Source organism: Mus caroli, chromosome 5 (genome assembly GCF_900094665.2).
Source record: "Mus caroli chromosome 5, CAROLI_EIJ_v1.1, whole genome shotgun sequence".
Lineage (NCBI taxonomy): Eukaryota > Metazoa > Chordata > Mammalia > Rodentia > Muridae > Mus > Mus caroli.
In genome coordinates this window covers 100,959,432-100,976,616 of record NC_034574.1, presented here as the reverse complement: position 1 = coordinate 100,976,616, position 17,185 = coordinate 100,959,432, and the positions used below count along the sequence as shown (strand labels likewise).

Here is a 17,185-nt window from a genome sequence, read left to right as displayed (position 1 = left end):
GGATTTCTGAGTTCGAGGCCAGCCTGGTCTACAGAGTGAGTTCCAGGACAGCCAGGGCTACACAGAGAAACCCTGTCTCAAAAAACAAAAACAAAAAAACAAAAAACAAAAAACAAAAACAAAAAAAAGAAAAAAGAAAAGTTCAAGACCAGCCTGGGATATGTCTAACCCTGTATAAATAAGCAAACACTCTAAGTTCAGTGATGACTTCAGGGATCTTGAATCCCTATGTAAGTAACTGTCTCAGTTACTGCACTGGGTGAAGACTTGAGCATAGGAAACCTCAAATCAACCTACACGGTGACACACTTCCTCCAACAAGGCCATACCACCTAATAGTGCCACTCAATAAAACACATGAATCTATGGGGCCAAACCTATTCAAACCACTAAATTCCATTCCCTCGCCCCTATAGGCTTATAGCCATAACACAATGCAAAATGCATTTAGTCCAACTTCACAAGTCCGTCTACTGAAGTGACAACAATGTTTAAAAGTTCAAAATCTCTTCTGAGATTCATGCAATCTCTTTACTGCAGTTCCCTATAAAATCAAAAAGCAGACAGCATATTTCAATAAGTGGATATACATTATCATTTCAAAAATATAAGAGTAAGGAAATACTAGATTAAAACAAGACCAAAAACCTGCTGGGCACTCTCAACTCTGCATCTGCCCGTCTGATGTCCAATTCCTTTCAGCTTTGTTAACTACAACACACTTCTTTCTCCTGGGCTGGTCCCACTCCTGTTAACAGTTTTTCTCAGCAGATATCCTATGGCTTTGGCATCTGGAACATGTTGGGGTCTCCAAGGCAACTTCAACTTCATAGCTTCTTGTTCCAATGTCTGGGATTCATACATGATCTTTGTAGCATGCTAGGCTGACTCCACTCCACAGCTGCTGCTGCTCTTGGTGATCATGGTGATGGTACTGATCTCCAATACACAAGTGTCTTCCGTTGCAACTAGGCTTCATCAATAGGTTCTCTTCATGGTACCAAGCCTCAACTCTTTTGCATGGTCCTTTCAGTCCTGGGTCTTCAAATGTCACTGAGGCTGTACCTTCACCGATGGCCTCTTAGCCTCTCACAGTACCTAACCTCAGCTGCTCTCCATGACCCTTTCATAACTTCAAAATCAGTCCACTTGGGTATCTCTTACACACTACCAATTCCAGCTGAAACATGAGCTACAACCTTGGCTATTACTGGAATACAGGCTCCTTTGTGCTCTCTGAAAACACTTCCCAGATTTCACTTCAGTGATGCTGGTCTCTTCTTAATCACCATGAACTTCCTAGCTCTAGCTAACCAGCATCCCAGTAGTCTGTCCCTTCTATTCTTGACTAAAACCAGAGCCACATACATGGCCTAAGCTGCTAACCAAGTTCTGCTGCTTACTAGAGCTGAAGAAGGCCCCCTTCTTCTATTACATTATCAGAAGCTTTCTGTTTTCCAAATCCCTTACTGCCTATGCTTGGCTGTCTTGGAACTTGCTCTGACCTTGAATTTAGAAATCTGTATGCCTCCTCTTCCTGAGTGCTAGGATTAAAGACTCCTACCACCACACTTGGACCTAAGCTTTTCTTTTTAATTCCTTTTCTCATGAAAAACTATGCCTCAAAATCCAGATCAAAAAAGCCTGTGTCTGGATCACATGTGCTCTACATTTCTGGACTATATATAGTTCACTCCATGTCACATAAAGTTGACAACCAAGAATTGCCCTCATAAACTATCCCTTGTCAGCGTGACACACAATCAGATCTCAGTCCAAATAGAAACAATAGCCAGGTCACAGTAAGGCCTAACATAATAACTACCCCTCATTCAAATGCACACCACTTAAAACAATAAGCTAGCTGGGTGGGATCCTGCCTCAAAGCCACCAATCCCTTAATTCTATTCAACATCCGGGAACACAGGATTTAGCTCCATTCCACTTCCTGGTGCCCCTTTAATCTTTGAACCACAAAGTTTGTACTTTTCCTTAGTTTGCTAAATCTGATCAAAAGGCTCTTCTGAAAGAGTAAACCACGGGACACAGTCTATGGTGGATGTTTTGAGATTTCCTTTGTCAATGCAAATAATCTAAATCTCTTCACTTTAGCCTCAAGCAGACTCTTCAGACAAGGGCAAATAGCAGCTACATTCTTCAATAAATACCCTAAGAACAATTTCTAGGGCACACATTAAAACTCTTCTCTAAAACCTCTTGAGCTACTGTCTTCCATGCTTCTACTAGTGTAGCCTATTAAGCATCAGATCCCAATTAAAGCATTCCACTCTTTCCAAAGTACCAAAACCCACATTCCTCCAAAAAACAAAACAAAACAAAACAGCTGCATGGTCAGGCCTATGGCAACAATACCTCACTTCCTGGTACCAACTTTCTGTTTCACTTTGGATTTCCATTGCTGTAAAGAAATGACCAAGACAACTCTTATAAAGGCAACCATTTAAATGGAGCTAGATTACAGTTTCAGAGGTTTAGTCCATTATCATCATGGTGGGAAGTACAATAGCATGCAGGCAAATGTGGTGCCTCAAAGCCCACCTACATAATGATTCACTTCCACCAATAAGGCCACACATTCTAATACTGCCAGTATGTATGGCTAAGCATTCCAAACATGACTCTATGGGGGCCAAATCTATTCAAACCACTACAATAGGGCTGGTGAGATGGCTAAGCAGGTAAGAACACTGACTGCTTTCCCAAAGGTCCTGAGTTCAAATCCCAGCAACCACTTGGTGGCTTACAACCACCCATAATGAGATCTGATGCCCTTTTCTGGAGGGAGCAGGGCCAACTGGAGCAAGTAGAAGTCCTAAATTCAACTCCCAACAACCACAAGAAGGCTCACAACCATCTGTACAGCTACAGTGTACTCATATGCATAAAATAAATAAAACTTAAAAAACACTACAATAACCCAAACCTGAATAGTATAAGTAACTATGAAAAATAAGCCAGCAGAATGCTCTCTAATCCTGGAATGGAAACATACAATCAAAGAGGCAAACATCCTCAGACACAGTCATGTGCTTTGCTATTATTTCGACATGCCCTCTCTTATGTGATGGTTATGTTATGTTCTTGTCTTACTCTCCACTGTATTACTTCTATCACAGAGTACACATTCTTACATCAAGCATTAAACTTTGTCCTTTTTCCTCCCTTCTCCTGAAATCGATGATGTGTGTTTGGGAACAAGAGCCCATCCTAGTAACAGTTACCTTTACCCTTTGACCTCACTTTCTGCATCCTGTCCAAAGCCAGATCCCTAGAAAACCTTTAAGAAGCCCAGCACTTGAGAAGCAAAGGCAGGCAGGGCTTTCTGAGTTCAAGGCCCACTCTACATAGTGAGTTTCAGGTCAGCTAGTAAGACCGTCTCAAAAAGAGGAGTTGGGGGAGAAATGGACACAAGATGGCTCATCTGGGAAATACTCCCCTCAAACCCATATAATCTAACAAGTTGTCCTCTAACCTCCATATGCACGATGATATGGATATACATCCATACTCAATGAGTATGAGAAATGTGGTAGAGCAAGATGGCATAGTAGGTTAAGAGTGTCCATTAACAAAAGAAATGACCTGTGATCAATCCTGCTACAAACTGTCCTCTGACCTCAGCATGCATGGCATGGCGTGGTGTGTATACACACACACACATATATATATACATATATACACACACACACATTTACACATAGATGAATAGTTTCTTTTAAAAAAAGAGAAACCAATTAAGGGTGCCAAAATATATTTAATAAAATATTACATTTTTAACAATAAAATTGTATATGTAGAGCCAAAGTGGTATTGTACACCTTTAATCCCAGCACTTGGGAGGCAGAAGCAGGTGGATCTGAGTTCAAGGCCAGCCTGGTCTACAGAGTGAGTCCTAGGACAGCCAGGGCTACACAGAGAAACTGTCTCAAAACAAATAAACAAATGAATAGGATTTTAAAAAGTTTTTTATTGTTATCTTTATTTATTATATGTATATACTGTATAGGGATATGCACACATTGGTGCAGGTGACCTTGGAGGTCAGAGGTATCAGATCCCCCTGCATAACCAGAATTACAGGCAACTGGGGACTGCCCAATACGGGTGCTGTGAACCAAACTCTACAAAAGCAGTTTTCATTCTTAACTGCTGAGCCATCTTGATAGCTCCAGGGATACATAATTTGATAGAAAATGAACTTCTTTGAGAGCCAATGGTAACAAATGACTAAAAAAAGTCTTTCTTCATTAGTTAGTTTACTAGCCTATAATAAATAAGGCCGTGACTTAACAACTTAGTAATTGGTTGAATAGTTTAAATAATGTAATTAAAGAAAAGACTAGTTACTCCATCCTACCTTCCCATTTTTCCCCCTACTTATCTAGGAGAAGATTAATTGTTAGAGCCTAGATAGCTTAATCTAAATAGTCTTTGGACCAGTAATATGCCTTAGCAAGTAATAGATCTTGCTGCAAATTTGACAACATGAGTTTGATCCTCAGAACCCACAAACTAGAAAAAACTAACTGCAGCAAGTTGTCCTCTGACCTCCACATGAATGCTATGGTACACAGGTACCTGCACACACACAAAAAAGTATTTTAAAATTTAGCTGGGCAGTTGTGTAGCATGTCTTTAATCCTATCACTGGGGAGGCAGAGGCAGGTGGATCTCTGAGTCCAAGGCTGTTAGTTACAAGACAGCCAGGGCTACACAGAGAAAACCCTGTGTTGAAAACAAAACAAACAAACAAAAATGCAGTCCTTTCTGAGGCTACAGTTTCAAGACACAGAAGTTATATGGCCTTCACACTCTGGAGCATACAGCCAGTACAATCTATCTAGGCTAGTGGGATAGTTCAAAAGTGAGAGTAGGGGAGTTAGGGGTGAGGTGGTCTGAGAAGAGGTGGGGATGAATACGATATCAGCTTGATGGCAGTGGCCCACGCCTTTAATCCCAGTACTCAGGAGGCAGAGGCAGGTGGATCTCTTGAATTTGAGGCCAGCCTGGTCTATAGAGTGAGCTCTTAAGACAGCCAGGGCTACACAGAAAAACAGTCTCCAAAAAAAAAAAAAAAAAAAAGGTTTTTTTAAAGTAACAGATTGTGAAAATACATTTAAGAACCTAGCATAGTATCATTTCTCAAAAAATGAACAAAGTAGTCTGTAATTTCAATTATTTTTCTTCAATAAAAAAATGAGTCTTTACTCTGCACCCTGTATACGTACAGTCTGTGTTCTTAGAAAACTGTAGGGTTTGCTTACCATATCCTCACGTACACCTATCACACACAATGCATAGATAAAGAATACACAGTCAGTAAACTACTTGTAACAACTGTCTGTTTAAATAAAGACTAGATTAAAGGTAGTTTAATCTAAGGGCTGAAAGCTACCACCCCCCAAATAGGACTCACCTCCCTAGTAGGAACTTTCATCCCTCTATTGTGCCGCTCCAATTTCCCTCCTCTTCTCTGGTAACAGCAATCAGCCATGACACCTCCACCACAATCACGTTTCCAGTACCCTTGCCACTACTCTAGTCCAAGATGAAACACTCGGCAGCTAAGGGAAAAAAGGAAGGAAAATCTAATCCTACTTCACACCGCCACCTTGCCCTTGATTCACCAATCTATAAGGCAAAAGCATCTTGCAATAGTGGGGGTAGGAAGGAATCAGAGCTAAGGGACAAAGCAAAGCAAACAAGACAAAACCCACTTCATCTATCCTGACACCGACCCCACCAACAAATCTCATCTTTTTGGATTTTTTTGTTTTGGTTTTAATGTTTTGAAACAGGATTCCCCACTGTAGCTCAAGCTGGCCTCTGCTTTAAAAGGGCTAGGATTATAGGCATGAGCCACCATTCAGAGCTCTTCTAAACAGCACAAAACTGCCATGGTGGCTATATTCTTTCCCAGAATTTCTTCTACTTCCTGTGATGGGAAGGATATAACCTAACAACAAATGAGGGAGCCACTCTGGTGGCATCTTTTGGTGGACTCAGATATAGTCGAATCCACAAGGTCACAACAGGACTCAGATGCAATCCTGCACCAAACCTATGGGAAAGTCATTCTCTTACCCCTTGAGATAGATAAAATAAAATAAAATCTGAGCCTGGGATGTCTTCTTTTTAATTGACGAATATACCAACATCTAACATCAAAGAAACCAAAGTTCTACAGAGACCAGAAGGCATAACACAGGCAGATTCAAGACTACCTCTAGGACCGGAGAGATGGTTCAGTGGTTTGTTAAGAGCAATAGCTGCTATTCCTTCTAGTAGAGCTGGGCTAGATTCTCAATACCTACAAAACAGGTCATTGCTGTTTGCAAATAGCCTCAGGGGGCTCTGACACCCATCCCTTTTTGGCTTTCACAGGCAGGAGGCACACAAACAAGGATGTTTACACAGGCAAAACACATTTTAAAAAATAATTTTAGAAAAGTTACTTCTACTCTATTTCTTAGCTTTAGAAATTAAAAAACATTATCATACATTAAATTTCTTTAATTAAATAGTAAGAAATGGCCAGGCACAGTGGTGTATACCTTTAATCCCAGCACTCAAGAAGCAAACACAGGAGGATCTGTGTTTAAAGGTAACCTCATCTCAAGACCCTGCCTCAAAAAATAAAAACAAAGTAAAATAAAATAAAAAATAAAGGAAAAGAGAGGCAAAGGGAGCTAGAAAGATGGTTTATCAGTTAAGAGCATACATTGCTTTGACTCACAACAACCTGTAGAAGATCTGACACCTTCAGACCTCTTTTGGGCACTGCATTTACATGCATATACACACAGGCACATAATCAAAATTAAAGTATTTTTTAAATTTATGTTTCAAGCCGGGCAGTGGTGGTGCATGCCTTTAATCCCAGCACTTGGGAGGCAGAGGCAGGCAGATTTCTGAGTTCGAGGCCAGCCTACATATTAAGTACCAGCACAGCCAGGGCTACAGAGAAACCCTGTCTCCAAAAAAAAATTGTTTCAGTGTTTTGCCTGCATGTATATGTATATGACTTGCATAAGTGTCCAGGGAGACCAGAAGGTACTAGATTCCCTCGGAACTGGAATTACAGATGATTGTGAGCCACCAAGTGGGAACTGGGAATAGGACCAAGGTCCTATGGAAAAGCAGCCAGTGCTCCTAAGTACTGAGCCTTCTCTCCAGCATCACTCATATTCATGCACACATACATTGAAAGAGAGAGAGAGAGAGACAGAGAGAGAGAGGTTCCCCAACCTATCCCAGTATTTATTTCCAAACAATTGTGTTTATATACTTGCCTTTAATCAATTTCAGACCTACATTCTTTTATTTATTTTTTGATTTATACATTTTATTTTGTTTTGCTTGCATGTATACTTATGTACCACATGCAACTTGGTGGTGCCTTTGGAGGTCAGAAAAAGGCATTTGACCCCCAGGTGGTTATGAACCACCACCATGTGGTGCTGGGAACTAAACCTAGATCTTGTGCAGGAGCAACAAATGTTCTTAACCACTGAGCCAGCCCCTAGACCTACTTTCTTGTCATAAAAGGGAGTCCACATATTCCAACTCCCATTCCCTACCTCACTGAGGTACTTTACTTCATTAAAACTCCATAGAGAATCTAGAGGGAAGGCTTAGCAGCTCAAGTACTTACTGCTCTTGCAGTTTTGTGTCCCAGCACCCACACGGTAGCTAACAACTCAGAGTTCCAGGGGACCCAACACCCTGTTCTGGCCTCCATGGACACCAAGCAAGCACATGGTGAACATAACATGTAAGCCTAACTTTCATACACATAAAATAAAAACAAGTACATTTTAAACAACTAAGAGCTAGCAAAATAGCTCAGCAGATAAAAATGCTTGTCATCAAGCCTGATAAGCTATAAGTTCTATCCCTGAGACCCATAATAGAAACAACTCTCTGAAATTGTCCTCTGATTTCCCCTCTATTTAACAAAATTTCCATTACTAAACATGAGAATAGCACTTTTCAGTTGTTGGTCAGGACTGTCCAGGAGACTCCTTAAACATTACAGACTACTGCTATTTAGCCTTTGGTTACCCAATCCCAAGTGGTAGAAGATAAGTTCCTAATGCTGATGATACCATGAACTTCAGACAGTGGGCCCAGAGACACCTAAACTAGAACTGACTAGCTTCATGTTTCCAGAAGGTGCCATGCAAGCTGCCAAATGAGGGAAGCAACAGTCCTTCCTACCCAGCTATAACAGCTGGCACAATAACCTTTATGGTGCACCAGTGGCATGCATACCTTGGTGGTAACCAGTAACTCTAATTGGACTTAAGACCCTACTCAGAGAGAAAAAACTTGTGTTAATGGAAATCTAGTCAACTACCTAGGACTACTGAAGTCATGGATCTTAGAGGAGAACCTACAACTATCATTTACTAAACCAGCAATCAACCCCTAACTATATCCTAAATATTTTTACTTATGCCCAGTTAAGTGTAGTTCTCACTCCTCATCAAGAAACTTCCCTTTGCAAGAGATGGGACACCATTCCATAAGCAAGAAGAGGGAAGGGGAGGAAAAACTGAAAATGAAGTAGCAGTATTAAGTGACAACCTGCGATCCTAGCACTAGAGTCAGGCTACATGACTCTTCTTAAAACCACCCACAAAGTGTACTTACTACATTTCTAGTCACATTTTTTTAATTGTAAATAGATTTTTTTTTCCATACAGTATATTCCAATTATGACTTCCTATGCCCAACTGGTCCTAGATCCTCCCCACTACCAAAATCCACACTCTTTATCTCTCTCATGAGATTACAGGCATCACATCAAAGAAAAAGATAGAAACAAACTAGAATAGGACAAACTGTTTGCCCAGAATCCTTAATATATCCTATTAGCACTTCATTTTTAAGTTGTCAAAGATAATTTAAATTTTTTCCCCTTTCCACGAATAACCGTTGCTTTTAGAGCTCACAATGATTCTGCATCAATCTGGGATTGCCGGGTCTTGTTCACACCACGCCAAAGCTTTCTGGATCATGTACTCTTTGGCTAGAGACGTGGCACACAGTAAAAGGATATGTGCACAAAACTTCTCTAAAGTCTTCTTCTAGACCTACAAATATCTCAGTCCTCACTGCAACTCACTGGTAGAGTGGCTGGAACCTGTGGTCCTAGCTAGGAAAGGAACAAAGCTTCAACATACGAGTGGCAGGTGAGGCCAAGCAATGAATAACAACTGACTCATTCAGTTCCTACACACACAACTTTACATTGTAAAGAGTTTCCCTTTGTAAAGAAAGTCTGGTGCTGTTCACTTACTATACTCAGCACTACGATGAAAAATCTTACTCTACTGAGCCACAGTCCTTTGTTCTTCATGTCTTGAGATTTTATTAATATATGCATTCAGTATTTTTCTCATTGCTGTGTAAAAACCTCTGACAAAAACATAAAAAAAGTGTATATTTTGGCTCACAGTTTCAGAGTACAGTCCATCATGGAAGGGGGAGGCATAGTAGAAGAAGCAGGAGACAGCTATCGCACTGATATCTGCAGTCAGGAAGATCAATGTTCATGCTCAGCTTGCTTCCTCCATTTGATTCAATCCAGGACCCCAGCCCATGGGTATGATGGCCTCACATAGTCAGGGTGGGTCTTCCCTCCTCAAACCTTTCTGAAAACAATCATAGGCATATCCAGAGGTATATTTCCATGGTGAATCTGAATCTAATCAAATTGACAATGAAGTTCAACCATCACTTTATGTCAAGTCCTACTTTTATGATTATATGATTATGATTATTATTTAGCCCCTGGTAATCATTTCTATTTTTTTTCCCAAACGGGGCCTCATGTGTCCCAGGCTAGCTGCGAATTCATATATAGCTAAGAATAGCCTTGAACTTTGGATCTTTCTGTCCCTACCTGCTGTCAAGAAATGCATTCTTAGACTGTAGAGATGGCTCAGAATTAGAGATGGCTCTGGCTGTCCTTCCAGAGGACCTGAGTTCAATCTCCAGGGCCTTTGATTCCCAGCATTAACATGGCAACTTACAACCGTTTCTAACTTCAGTTCCAAAGGGATAAACCACCTTCTTTTGGCCTCTGTGGGCACTGCTCCCATGTGGTGCACACATATACATGCAGGCAAAAATCTTCATATACATAAAAGAAATAAGTTGGGGCTGGAGAGATGGTTCAGTGGTTAAGAGCACTGACTATTCTTCCAAAGGTCCTGAGTTCAATTCCCAGCAACCACANNGNNGGCTCACAACCATCTGTAATGGAATATGATGCCCTCTTCTGGTGTGTCTGAAGACAGCTATAGTGTACTCAAACACATAAAATAAATACTTTTTTTTTAAAGTCTTAAAATAAAACAGAAAATGAAAAATGCATTCATTAAGCAGGTAAAATTTTAGAACCACTATAACTGGTGAAAAATATTCTTTATGGGGGCTAGAGACATGTCTCAGCCATTAAAAACACATATTACTCTTGAAGAAGAACTGAGTTTGGTTTCCAGCACTTATTAGGCAGCTCACAACCACCTATGACTCTAGACTGAGGGGAATCTCATGCCTCTGGCTTCCATGGATACTAGCAAATTACCCTCCCCAGCCCTCCCCCACCACATATGCATTTTTTTTTAATTTTTTAATGTCTTATACATTTTTCCCCAAAATTCAGGGTGTATTCCTTTGACAGAATGTTTCTTTTGTCTTCTCTAATCTCAGCTGTATTACTATCTTGAATTCAACTATCTCAATTGCATACTCCATTATGAATCTATTTTGTACTTTCATCATTACTACCATCAAATATCAATTGTATAACTTGAAGGTATTAAATGGTGCTTGCCATGTATGCCTGTGCACACATGAACAAGTTTGTGTTTGTGTGTTCATTCTATCATTACTCGTTGCTCAAAAATCAAACTGCATACTCTACATGAGCACTGAACATGTCTGTTGTTCAACAATGGTATTTCTAATATTTAAGACTACATTTAATGCAAAGAAAGTCCCCAATATATACTTTTTGAACAAATAAGGAAAAAAAAATTCACCAGGTAATTTTTCAATCCCAGCACTTGGGAGGCAGAGGCAGATGGGTTACTGAGTTCAAGGCCAGCCTGGTCTATACAGAGTGAGTTCCAGGACAGCCAGGGCTATACAGAGAAACCCTGTCTCCAAAAAGAAAAAAAAAAAAAAGAAAAGAAAAGAAAATGAAAGAAAAGGAGAAAAACAAAAGGAAAAAAAAAAATCTCCACAATACACATTTAAGTATAGTTGCATACCCAATGATAGTTGATGTTAACTCAAGTAAAGTAATAACAGCAGAGCATGATAGTGATCTCCATCAGCATTCAGTGTGCAGGTGCAGACAGATCTCTGTCTTTTCAAGTCAGACTGGAATACAAAGTGAGTTCCAGGCTGGCCAGAGTTATATAACAAGACCCTGCTTCAAAACTTAAAAAGGAAAACAAAAAAACAAAAAACAAAAAACCTCCACTTAAAGCATTGTCCAGGGGGTCTGGAGAGATGGCTCAGTGGTTAAGAGCACTGACTGCTCTTGCAGAGGTCCTGAGTTCAATTCCCAGCAACCACATGGTGGCTCACAACCACCTGTAATGGGATCTGATGCCCTCTTCTGGTGTGTCTGAAGACAGCAATAGTGTGCTTATATACATTAAATAAATAAATAAATATTTAAAGTATTATCCAGCATCCTAAAAAGAATCAGGTTTTTTTTACCCACAATTCCCTCCCAAAAAAGAAATTCCCAAGAGAAAAATTAAAACATAAAGGCTAAAAACAGTCTGCAGATAACTGCAGAAGTTACTATGAAGATTACATGGAATCTATTTGAAGGAGAAAGTTACTTACTTCTAGAGAAAACGGAGTCAACCAACCACTAACATATTTCTAGCTCTACTTTGATGTCATGAGGTACTTTTCTATGTCAATTACAGGCTTGTCTGGGTTTTCACATTCTAATTACTGTGGCATGGTAATATCTTCAACCAAAGTTAAATGTTTTAAAGAATAAAACAGCATTCCATATCCCTTTTCCTATTGTTCACAATCTCTCCTATCACTCAATAAATCCATCTCTGCCAAAGAAAAAATTAACCACCAAGGACTGCAGATTGTAAATCACAGTTAAGAGTTCTGGCACTATGGAAATGTGTTAAGAAATCCTGGAAATTTTGGTTAAACCCCTTTAGTGCCGTAAGTAACTAGGTTGTAATGATAAATACAAATTATCGGGGCAAGAAATTTTAATTGAACGGAAGAAATGCCTCTTCCCCGTATCAATTCACCTATCACTTCTTCTCTTTAAGCTTCCAGGGCTTGCTTTCCAGGGCATTTTCCTCACCCTCCTACGCTCTCTAGCCCACCACTAAGATTGCCCTACCACAATTCCAGCACCCTCTGGTTCCAAACTGCTACTTTCCTTAGCACCCCTTAAAGTGCCAGTCAGCCCCTCTACTAGGCTCCTCGCATTCTGACGGCTCCTCCCCTCGGTTCCCCACCCCCTCATCACCAGGTTCATCCTGCCCCTCCAACCGTCTCCCGCCCCCAGGTTCCTTCCTGCCCTCCAAACACAGCTTCCCCGTCTCAACGTTTTATCTAATTCCACCAACTGACTCCCGAGCGGGGCGCCCCGCTCCTTCCTCCAGTCCCTATTTTTACCAACATCTCACTGACTACCCCTCCGGATCCATTCTTTCAACATATGCATCAATGCAAGAACACCCCCACACAGGACTCCCTTGCCCAAAGCGGATCCTCCATCTTTCCCCTTTCTTTTGCTTCCTTTCTTTCGTCTCTCCTCATCCCAACCTCCTCCCAAAGAGTCGGTTCCCAGGCCAAGGTCTCTCACCTCATTCGGTCACTTAAGTGGTGCCAACCGCTTCATACAGGAAAATAGAAGCAATCTCGTTCCGGTGGGCGCTCCCCCGCGAGTCCGGGCACTCCCTGGGCACCCGCCCCAGCGGGAGCCCTGCGCACACGCACACACACACCGAGTTCCTTGGGGACGAGGGTTGGGAAGGAGAATGTGCGTGCTCACACCGGCCTCAAACACAGACCACTTCGTTACAGCCCTTCGCCATTTTGGTTTCCCGCGGACTAGCGGTGCATTCTGGGAGCGCGGAGCTACACCGGGGCCGAATGGCAGCTCTCCAGAGCCGCAGAGGGGCGGGGCCTGCGCGGCGAGCGCGGAGGAACACCGCGCCCTGCGTCCCGGACCAGCGCTGAACAAAGAGGGACTCTTTGACGTCGCGGTGGAACTAAGTCCTCCTTTTGCCGGTGCAGACACAATAGTGAGCGCAGTGCTCCCAGACGCTGATGCTTGCCGTACTAGGGCTTTTAAAAAGAGAGATCGTGTCCAACCTTTCGTGCGGGTCTTTTTTAATGCCCTCAGAAATAGGATATTGCTCAGTACATCTTGCTGGGGTGATTTTCTTTCTGAAGAAAGGAAATTATTAACTGGAAAAATACTTTTCTTTTACCTTCACCAAGAGGCCTGCTGTTATAATCCCCGCAAGTGGGGAGGAGACCCTGGATGGCAAATTTCGTTCAATGAATACTATCCAAATCCAAACTTATCTGGAATCTGTAATGGGAGATTTTCCCTTTTTTTTCCTCTGACAATGAACGAGATTTTTTTTTCCTGTTTACCTGCTTCATGACCTTTCCTAATTGTAGTGAAATTTGAGCATACCCTCCTGCAAAGCAGTTGACTGAAGGAACACACAACTTTAATACTATTGCAGGCTTTTATATGAGGCCCAGCTGATAAATGGAATACATGCTTATATCTTTGACTTATATTTAAATGCAACCCAGCACTTACAGAAACACCTGTAATACATTTCTATTTTGTTAAAATATTTTCAGAGTCATATATTTTTTTATCACAGATTATGTCACAGAGGCAGTACTGTATTTTCTCTCTGAAGAAATACCTCTTATGATCTAAATTCCTTTCACTCATATTTCAAGAGTTCCCTTTAAGCTGGGCGGTGGTGGCACACGCCTTTCATCCCAGCTTGGGAGGCAGAGGCAGGCGGATTTCTGAGTTCAAGGCCAGCCTGGTCTACAGAGTGAGTTCCAGGACAGCCAGGGCTATACAGAGAAACCCTGTCTCGAAAAACAAAACAAAAAAAAAAAAAAAAGAGTTCCCTTTACCTAGGCTCTGCAAAATCTGGCAAATAGGCATATTCATATTACACTACATTTTTTTTTTTTGAAAGACAGGGTCTATCTATTATGTAGCTCTGGCTGTCCTGGAACTCATTGTGTAGACCAGGCTTGCCTCAAACTCACAGAGATCTTCTTGTCTCTTCCTCCTCAGTACTGGGATTAAAGGCCTGAGCCACTATGCCTAGCTTTGTATTATACAGTATATTTTAATCAATCTAACTCTCTCTCTCTCTCTCTCTCTCTCTCATGTGTCTCTATATCTCTCTCTGTCTCTGTCTGTCTCTCACACACACACACTCTGTCTCTCTCTTTCTCACACACACACACACACACTCTCTCTCTCTCTCTCTCACACACACACACACAAGTAACTAAAGCTGACCCTGAACTCCTGACCCTCTTGCCTCTGTGACTGCTGTTATTGTAGGTATGAACCATCACAGCCAACTTAAATATTTTAAAATATGAATATGTTCGCTATTTCTTTCCACTCTTCTGGTTTTCTTTTTACTGCAGATTCACTATATCCAATTTTCCAGTCTCACTTTACTACAATCCCATTATTTCATAATTTGGCTGTTGTTAATGTTTAGAGACAGAGTTCTTATGTATCCCTTTCTGCCTTCACCTCACAATTGCTGGTATTTCAGATATATACTACCACACCTGGCTCATTATAACATAGTTCCTTATAGGTTTATCTTCAATGTATTTCCTATGTTGATTGAGAAAGGTTTTTCAATGAAATAAAGTAGATGCAGCTCAAACTGGTTAAATACAATTATTACCCAAAGAAGTATATTTGCTCTGCAGCCATGTTTAATTTTCGAACATGAGTTTGGGATAGAACTTGGTCTAATTGTTTTCAGGATTCCTGTTATGTGGTCACCAAGCCTCATATTTATCATTTCCTGTAATTCAGTACCTCTGAGCAGCCACTGCAATCTCAAAATCTCTTAGCACTGGGCTGTCCCCATTGTGTGCCTGAACTTCACATAGTAATGGACTCTCATACTGTCTTACTGTACAAACACACTAATGGAAAAATTAATTTATATATTAAATAGAAGAAAATATTGGCAATAATTATAAAATTATAATATATTGTAATAAAAACCAGCTGGATGTGCTGGCTCTCACCCAGAATCCCTGCACTTGGCTGAACCGAGAGGATAAGTGTGTAGCCCAGGCTACAGTGTGAACTTGAGATTAGCCTGGGTCAGAGTGACAACCTGGCTCAAAAAGAAAAAAGTGAAGGTGGCCTGGACAACCCTCCTTTTCTTTTTCTAAAATTTCTTAGAGATCTGAACAATCTCAGCTTTTTTTGTCTTTTCTTATTAAATTGAGAAGTTTTCACTTAAAAAAAAAAACACTTTACATCTTCTCTTTGGTTATAACCAAATTTCCAAATATTACAACTCTTTTATTTTTTTCCAGACAGGGTTTCTCTATGTAGCCCTGGCTGTCCTGGAACTCACTCTGTAGGCCAACCAAGCTGGCCTCGAACTCAGAAGTCTGCCTGCCTCTGCCTCCTAAGTGCTGGGATTAAAGGCGTGTGCCACCACCGCCTGGCACCAAATATTACAACTCTTGCACTTGGGAGCCATTACTAAGTAAAATAAGTTATTTGAGCTAGCTGGGAAGTGGTAGTGCATGCTTTTAATCCTGGGACCCTGGAGGCAGAGACTGATAGAGCTCTGATGAGTTCAAGATCAGTGTGGTCTACAGAGCTAGTTCCAGGATAGGTAAGGCTACACAAAGGAACCCTGTCTCCAAAAGCAAAACCAACCAAACAAAAATGCTATGAGAACTGTAACACCACCATTCAGGACAGCTAATCTGATAACAGAGAGACTATTTACAGTGTAGCAGGTAGTATAAACAATGTGCACATGGGGGATATAAAGGGACAATTCTCATCCCAGCAGAGCAGTGTGCATGCAACTCTGTGAGATTTCATAAACCTACTCACAATAGTGTACAATTTAAAATTTACAGTGGGTGGTGGAGAGGAAATTCAGGGTACATACTGACTGCTATTGCAAAGGACCCAAGACCCATTGCCAGCACTCATATTGGCTGGTTTACAACTACCTGTAACTCCAACTGCCAAGGGAATCTGACACCTCTGGCCACCTCTAGAACCACATGCTCGTGCACATGCCCCTACACAAACAAATTTATATTGATGCATACTCATACATATTTAAAAAAGAAAATAAAAGTTATTTTTATTTCTGGAATTGTTTTATTTAATATTTTCAGGTCACAGTTGACCTCAAGGAATTGAAATCTATGTGGCTGGGGATGAAATTCAACTGGCAGGGGGCTTTCACAGTTCCAACCCCAGTACCAGATATATACCAGGCATGGTGATTCTCACCCGTAATCTCAGCACTGCGGAAATGGAGGCGAGAGATAAGAAGTTTAAGGATGTCTTTGGTGACAAAGTGTGTTTAAAGCCACAAGAGGCTTCATAAGACCCTGTCTCAAAAATAATAAGAAAACCATGGAAAAGGTAGCTAGCCAGCTCCCAAGAGTTTTCTGACATTTACAGGAGCATGTGCAAACCCATTCTGTGTGTGTGTGTGTCTGTCTGTCTGTCTGGCGCTCTCTCTCTCTCTTTCACACACACACACACACACACACACACACACACACACACACACACAAACAACACTTTTTTAAAAACTCTGAAAGATGGGGCTAGAGAGATGCCGCAGTAGTTAAGAGCTCTGGCTGCTTTTCCTGAGTACCTGGGTTCAATTCCCAGAACCCACATGACAGATCACAAGTGTCTTTAGCTCTAGTTCTAAGAGGCAAAACAGCATCGTACATAAAATAAAAATAGGTAAGTCTTTTAAAAGAGGTTGGCCGGGCGTGGTGGCGCACGCCTTTAATCCCAGCACTCGGGAGGCAGAGGCAGGCGGATTTCTGAGTTCGAGGCCAGCCTGGTCTACAAAGT

General features: G+C 41.2%; 1 protein-coding gene across 1 annotated transcript in view; it reads right to left on the bottom strand.

Moving 5' to 3' along the window:
* The window catches only part of Mtf2 (metal response element binding transcription factor 2), a gene marked incomplete at its 3' end in the record, with an annotated part of 39,962 nt that extends 26,816 nt beyond the window's left edge, over nt 1-13,146 (bottom strand). The window contains exon 1 of the mRNA XM_021163376.2: nt 12,896-13,146. Coding sequence (XP_021019035.1) covers nt 12,896-12,900 — 5 coding nt within the window. The remainder of the gene's footprint in view (nt 1-12,895) is intronic.
* Between the last annotated feature and the right edge of the window lie 4,039 nt (nt 13,147-17,185).